Here is a 6,807-nt window from a genome sequence, read left to right as displayed (position 1 = left end):
ATAATAAGTAATATACAAAAACTAAGGATAATGAAGGAAACTAAGTACTTCCCTGGTATGAATCTACAGGTAGTGTATTTATCAGCTTGAAAGTGTTGGATCACTTGGTATGTATTTTTCTTATCTGATGTGTTTAGGTGTCATGTTCCTTCAAATTAATTAGAAAATCAATGATAACATGGAACACTTTATAATAAGCTCAAACACACCCTAAAGGAAAATATGAGGACGAAGATACCTTGTACTACTAAAAACAATAAAAATGACTAATTCTAATCTAAACAGCAAAATAAATGAAATGGGAAAAATTGGGTTGCCTATTAATAAGCGCTTATTTATAGTCATGAGTTTGACTTCTTATATTTTGGCTATTTATAGTGGTTTGGAAAAGAAGAGTTTTTAGCCTTGCATTGGTTGCATTGGCAGTTTTTTTTTTTTTTTTTTTTTTAATTCATTTTGGAGCCTCCATATTACAAGATTTTCATTGTTGTCTATTCCAACAATTCCATCTTCATCCTTTCTGTTCTTGTTGCTTCTCCAATGGTCGATCTTATACATTCTTGAATGTCAAGTGGTTGCTTGAGTGAAACATTCATTATGAAACTTTTTCTTCCAACCTTATAATTTATTAATTTTTTCAAAATTCATTAATGCTTATGTATTTGCTAAGAATGGTTTTACCAAAAAAATGGCATATATTGAGCATCTATATCAAGGATAAAGAATTTGCTAAAAAAAGTGGTCTTCAACTTCGATGAACATATCCTCGACCACCCCATAAGGATGCTTGAGTGTCCTATCAATCAACTGCAGAATTATTGATATTATTTTTGGATAATCCAATCTTATTTTCTAAAAATAGAAAGTGGCATCAAATTAATACTTGCTCCATAATCAACTAAGTTATTTATGTGAATTTTCTATAGAGCGAGGTACAATGAAACTTCCTGGACCTTTTAGTTTTGGAGAAAGCGCCTACTTTATGATTGCACAGAACTTTTCGATCAATGCTACTGTTTCATCTACTATGAGTTTTCTCTTCTTGGTCAACATCTCTTTAAAAAATTTAGTATAATTTGGAATCTGCACAATAATGTCAATAAAATGAATGTTGATGTGAAGTTGCCTGAGCACAGCGAATGAGATAAATATTATTTAATATTTTGAAAAGTATTTCAACAAGTATCAACCTACTCAAGTGGTACACCTTACTTTATCACTATGTCGAATTGATGACTCTTCAAATGTATTCAAGCTTTCCTTGAAAACTCTTCAACTCATACAGATTACGTTGCTCTGACATGTTGATTTTGCATCAAATTTTGATACATATTAAACAATGAAGACAAGTAAATTTCCGGAAGTTACACCGAATGGAACCTTTAGTAAATTCCTCTTTAGCTGATAGCACTAGAGTCTTTTGGACTATTCTGTCAAATTGGAGCTGGACTTCTTGAAATTAAAGATATTTATATTGCCCTTGTTTGAAAATTCCAACGATTAAACCCGATGAGCTTTTCTAGTCTTCGTCTAGGCTTTGGTTGCATGAAATAGTTAAACAAATGTCTCCTCGAAGAGGAGTCACAATTTCATATGCTTGTTTTAGAATCATATTTATTTAGTGGTTGAAACTTGAAGGTTTTATGAGATCGAAAGATGAAACGATAATATACTATTGAGCATGCCAAGAAATTTGTGATAAAAATATTTAAAAAAAAATTATAAATTAATTCATTGAAAAATTTCAAAGTGGATTTTGATCATCTTGTAATTGTGAGATTGCAAAATCCTATGATTAAGGATCTAGTTATTGAAGATAATGGGCCACATGACTTGAATCCTATACTTCAAGACTTGAATTTGGCTTTGATTTTTTGGGAACTTTACTTGTTTGAGACTTGGACATTGTTGAGCGCGGAATATCATACTTCATTCCAGTCATCCCAAAAGAATCTCAACCAATCCATAGAAAATCAACAACCTATCTTTGATACCACTTGTTGGGGCGCGGAAGCTCCAATAACACACGTTGATTTCAAACCGAATTGTAGAGAACGAAATTGTTTACTTCAATATTGTCATTACAATTTCATTATCTACAATTCGATTTGGAATCAATGTGTATTATTATGACTTAAATTTGAATTTGCTTTTGGTTCGAAACTTGAAGAAGACTTTGTTCTTCTTGATATTTTCGTATTTACACTTAAAGATTTTTTTTTCTTTTCTTCCTTCAAACCTTTGAATTTTCCCTTGGACTTCTTTCTAAACTTGTAATTTTTCTTGGGCATTTCAACTTATAGTTTCTCTTGGACCTTATGTCCTATCAGTTTAGAAATTTGATAACGACCTTTATAATTAGTGATGTAAAATAGCAGAGCTGACTTGCAAGCCAAAGCTCGTGGCTTGTGTAAAAAATGATCCGATTTTATTTTTTTTTTGCCCAAGCCAAGCCAATTGCCGGCTCGATTTTTTTTTTTTAATTAATTTTTTTCTATATATATACAAACAGCCATAGCTACGACTGCCTGTTTTAAAGGCACCACGCAACTAAGCTACCTGCAATGGAGTTGCTTATTTCCATTTTGTGGCTCGTCATGGATTGGCTTGTGCGACTCGACAAGCCACACGGGCTAGCTTAGGCTCGGGCCAATGTCCCAAAATGAGGCTCAACCGACTCTAGTTTTTTGGTCCGAGCCATGGCTTGTCAGAGCCAGCGAATCAAATTGACATCCCTATTTATAACCATCCAATTATATTTAAATTAAAAATAATTAATTATAATTACGAGTTTTAATAAAATATGATGGACTTTAGGCTTTAGGTTTGAATAGATTGAAATTGTTTAATTATTTAAAGTCCACTCCGTCCATTTCCATAATGAACTAAAAATAGCACCTAAGACAGGACAGTTATTACCACCTTCATGTATGTCACTCATGAAAAACCTTCTCCTAAATCCTAAAATAAATAAATAAACAAAATTTGAATGTCGATTTTTAATTATTCATAGCCATAGCTAACCTCAATTGAGTAATAAATTTTTCAAATAACCCATTGTAGAGATTCTGGAAAAGGGTCAAGAAAATAAAAAAAAATTGTTATAAAGTAAAGCATTAAAACTTTATTCTATAGGACTTGGTCGAGTGACACATATATTTTATTAACTGAAAAATTATGAAACTTATTAAAAAACCTTTAAAATATTTGGGCATATAGGGTACAGAAACGTAGAAAGCGATATTTCTTTTTTATTCTCTATAAAATGAATATATATAAAAAAAAAAGGGTAAAATTGCAAGTCGACACTGCTAAAGTCATTGCAAATGCAAGCCACAATTCAATACGGGTGGTGCTACACATACATCAAAATATCCATAACGGGTTCACCGTCGTCAAATGGAGGGAGACCCTATTCAAATAAAATATAATTTTTTTGGAGTGAATCCCCCTCTATATGAGAAGGTGAACACTGTTATGGATATCGCATTATGTACAAGTAGCATATTCCTTTTAATGATACTTGTGTCGACGTCGAATCTAAGGCCTAAGACAAACAATAAGTCCACTATGCCCATTTATTTACTCTATGCATTCAAGGAGCGAAAGGGCTCAGAAAAACCAATGCGAGCATTTGGTTAAACCAAACGACATTGTTAATAACGAAACTTACCAAAGAGATTCATTTCTTGACAAACTTTGACTTGTCCACAAATACAAGACGTTGTTCGCCTATCCCGTCTCTTAAAGCTCAACCAACTGAAAACTCGTTCATTTCCTTGTTTGGAAACAAATTCTTTAAGCAATGATCTTAACTGTAACTTCTCTCAACGTGATACAAAAGACAACTTTAGCCAGTTAGCGCACAGTTAACTGAAATCCAGAATGCATTTCGCCACCTGAACATTGAATCTTGAATGATGTTACTCTGTGCTGCTTAATAATTCTTTAATACAGTTCTATCACAATTCAAAACATTAGGGGGAAAAAAAAAAGGAGCAATCAAGGCTTCTCTTGCTTTCACTGAATTCAACTTCTCCCTATTGTTAGTCATTTCTCATATTCTCATTGAGAAGAAAGCTATGGTCCCGTTCACTTCGCTTCTCCAAGGCCATTTTTACAACCGAGTACCTGACCAAAGCATCAAGGAGGGCAACAGCGAATCCTACAAGGTAACATGTAATTTATGATCAGAGAAAAGGACGGAAATGCACGATCACATATTCCACCTTTGTGAGAGGCAAGTAACAATATATTTTCCAGGAATTTCATTAACCAAGAAAGTCATGAAAAGAAACAATTACTTACCAAGAAATCTTTTTACCTGGCGATCAAAGAGTGAGAACAAAAGGTGGGGCATCCCTTCTTGGCCCTGCTACTGAACGATAGACATAGACTTTGTCAGCTTGACTGTCATCACTTTCCTTGTCTTTCATCACCTCAACATTCAACCTCGGCATCTCCCTAGCAAGTTGCTGACATGCAGTTATAGTCACATTACAGGATGACATCCACAATGACCGCATTTTCTCATATTTCTCTAGTCCAGACAGAAGAGCAGCATTCCCAAATGGACAATCTCTTATCTCAAGCTTCCTTAGCTTTGGACAACCTTCAAGAACACACTGCATCCCTAAATCACTGCTCCCAGCAAAAGCCACAGAAAGAGTCTCAAGGTTTTTGGCATGCTTCCCAATATACTCAAAAGTCAGATCAGTTAGAAGGCCTGAAACGGAAAGCCTCTGGAGCTTAGTGCAAGTTTTAACCACTGCACCAAAGGCCTCGTCCATAGGTTCATTTGTGAGGTAATCTGGCCGACCTGGATTCATTATGCAAAGACGAAAGTGCGTAAAATTGGGGCAGTTCTGCACAATGGTGGCAACAGCAGCATTAGTCATCTGCCAGCAAAAGTAGAGGACATAGTGGAGTTTGCTGCATCCACGAGACACAGCCACAAAACCCAACTCAGTCACCCCACGGTGAAGTTGCTGGTCAAAAGGATCGGCAGGGAAGACTCGGAGTTCTTCAAGCAAGGGACAGCTGGATCCAACAGCTTCAAGCCCCTTGTCTTCAACTGTATCAAGAACCTGCGTCAAAAGAATTAATTTATATATCAGCCTATCAGCAGTTGCATATTAAGTAAACGAGTCGCTGTCAACAATGCGGGGGATAAAAGAGTTTGGTAACATATCAGAGAGTGCAAAACGTACTATTCTAGTCCCGATTTTCTTCTCTCTTCTCTTCTTTTTCCTTTGGAGGGTTTTTTTCCTCTCCAAATTATTTTTTTTTTTTTTTTTTGGGTGGGTTGTTGAAGTTATCATGCCAAAGAGTTTGAAGACCATAAACATTCCAATGTACACTAGAGACTTTCCACAAATTCACATGCATTGTAAGTATCCAGCAAAAGAGGACTTCATCATAGCAATTAAAAGAACAACAAAGTAATTCCACCACTTCAAGTAGGCAGACATACAAGAATTGTCCTCAAGGTGTATGCACGCAATATTTACTTTCATTTACAGCAAAAGAACCAAGAGCTAAGTTGATAAAATAAACTTTTCAAAGTCCTCATGGACCAGATACTATTGATGGTTTCTAAAGACTTTGGAGGTCCAAGCTCCAGTGGATGAAACTCTAAACATCTTGAGCATCATTTTCTTACCCAGAGGCGCTTCAAATTGGGGCAGTGAGCAATAAGATTTCCAAATTCAACACTTCGAAGAGCCGCATAGCTCAGGTTCAGGAAGGTTAGACTGGTGCAAGCTGCATAAAGAACAGGGAGGTAGACCGAAGTGACTTCCCATAAACCTGAAAGAGTTCGAAGATTTTTACAATTGCTGAATGCACTCTCAAGGTCGCCAAATTGACCAGGCAAAAGCTCTTGCTGGAAGGAACCAGTTCCAAGCTCCATCAACTGAGGGGCCCGCAGAAGCAGTCGCTGTAATTGGTCCAATGTAATACTCTTATTGACCTTAAGAACCCTTAGCGACTTGCACCGACTGACAAGTCTCTCGAGGGCATCAAAATTGACCTCACTGTCAAGGCTGGCAAAGTTAAGTACTTCCAGTGAACCAAAATTCTCAGGGAAGCAACTCAGCCAACCACCATTAAAGTCATCTATATCAGTGTCCTGTATGTCAAGCTCAGTCAAGTTCCTGAAAGCCAAATGAAAACACTAAGTGAATTCACACTAAGAAAGATTACAAATAACATTATTATTATTATTATTATTATTATTATTTTTCGGAAAAATTCAAACTGAAGTTTTTTTCCTTGAATTATTTCTACCATTCTGTGGTATTTATCCTTAGTTAACATATTTTTTGAAAAAAGGAGTAACAGATACTTGATGTAAAGGAAGAATGTTGGAAAATCTAAATACTCAACTTTCGTTCAAGTCCAGAAATAAAGCCAAAAAATTCTAAACATATTGCAAGTAGCAACTCTAAGAAAGGAATATTCGAGAAAGACTAATGATTGTCAGGTGACTTTGCTAACTAACAGCCTGCCAAATAATTGAAACTCAATGATATAGGTGGGTGCTATATGATATCACCAAGAATTTGACTGAATCGCTCAAAATTCAATTTCTTTGATGGACATTCTCTATAGTATAACAGCAAAGTTCTTTCTGGATTCAATTTTTTGAAAAGAGGGGCTAGATTAGGGATGGAAGAGTGCATTATATTATACACCAATAAAGTTTTGTGTTTACCTAAAAAGGAAAAAAGGAAAATGGGAAACACGTCAGGTTCTTGACTAGGAAAAACAAGTTTCGGTTTTTTGCTACTCATATCGGAATCCAAC

General features: G+C 35.4%; 1 protein-coding gene across 4 annotated transcripts in view; it reads right to left on the bottom strand.

The window, feature by feature from the left end:
- Nucleotides 1-3,560: 3,560 nt before the first annotated feature.
- LOC111385397 (protein TRANSPORT INHIBITOR RESPONSE 1-like) overlaps nt 3,561-6,807 on the bottom strand; it is an 8,528-nt gene continuing 5,281 nt past the window's right edge. For 3 of the 4 annotated variants that reach the window (XM_023009780.1, XM_023009779.1, XM_023009782.1), the window contains 3 exons: nt 5,663-6,155; nt 4,309-5,087; nt 3,561-4,165 (listed from right to left, as the gene is read on the bottom strand). In XM_023009780.1, the coding sequence (XP_022865548.1) occupies nt 4,332-5,087; nt 5,663-6,155 (1,249 nt within the window). In that variant the 3' untranslated portion in view covers nt 3,561-4,165; nt 4,309-4,331. The remainder of the gene's footprint in view (nt 4,166-4,308; nt 5,088-5,662; nt 6,156-6,807) is intronic. The other variant, XM_023009783.1, reaches the window with a different exon arrangement.

Source organism: Olea europaea, unplaced genomic scaffold, assembly GCF_002742605.1.
Source record: "Olea europaea var. sylvestris unplaced genomic scaffold, O_europaea_v1 scaffold3150, whole genome shotgun sequence".
In the NCBI taxonomy this organism is placed as follows: Eukaryota; Viridiplantae; Streptophyta; class Magnoliopsida; order Lamiales; family Oleaceae; genus Olea; species Olea europaea.
This window is presented reverse-complemented; position numbering and strand designations above follow the sequence as displayed.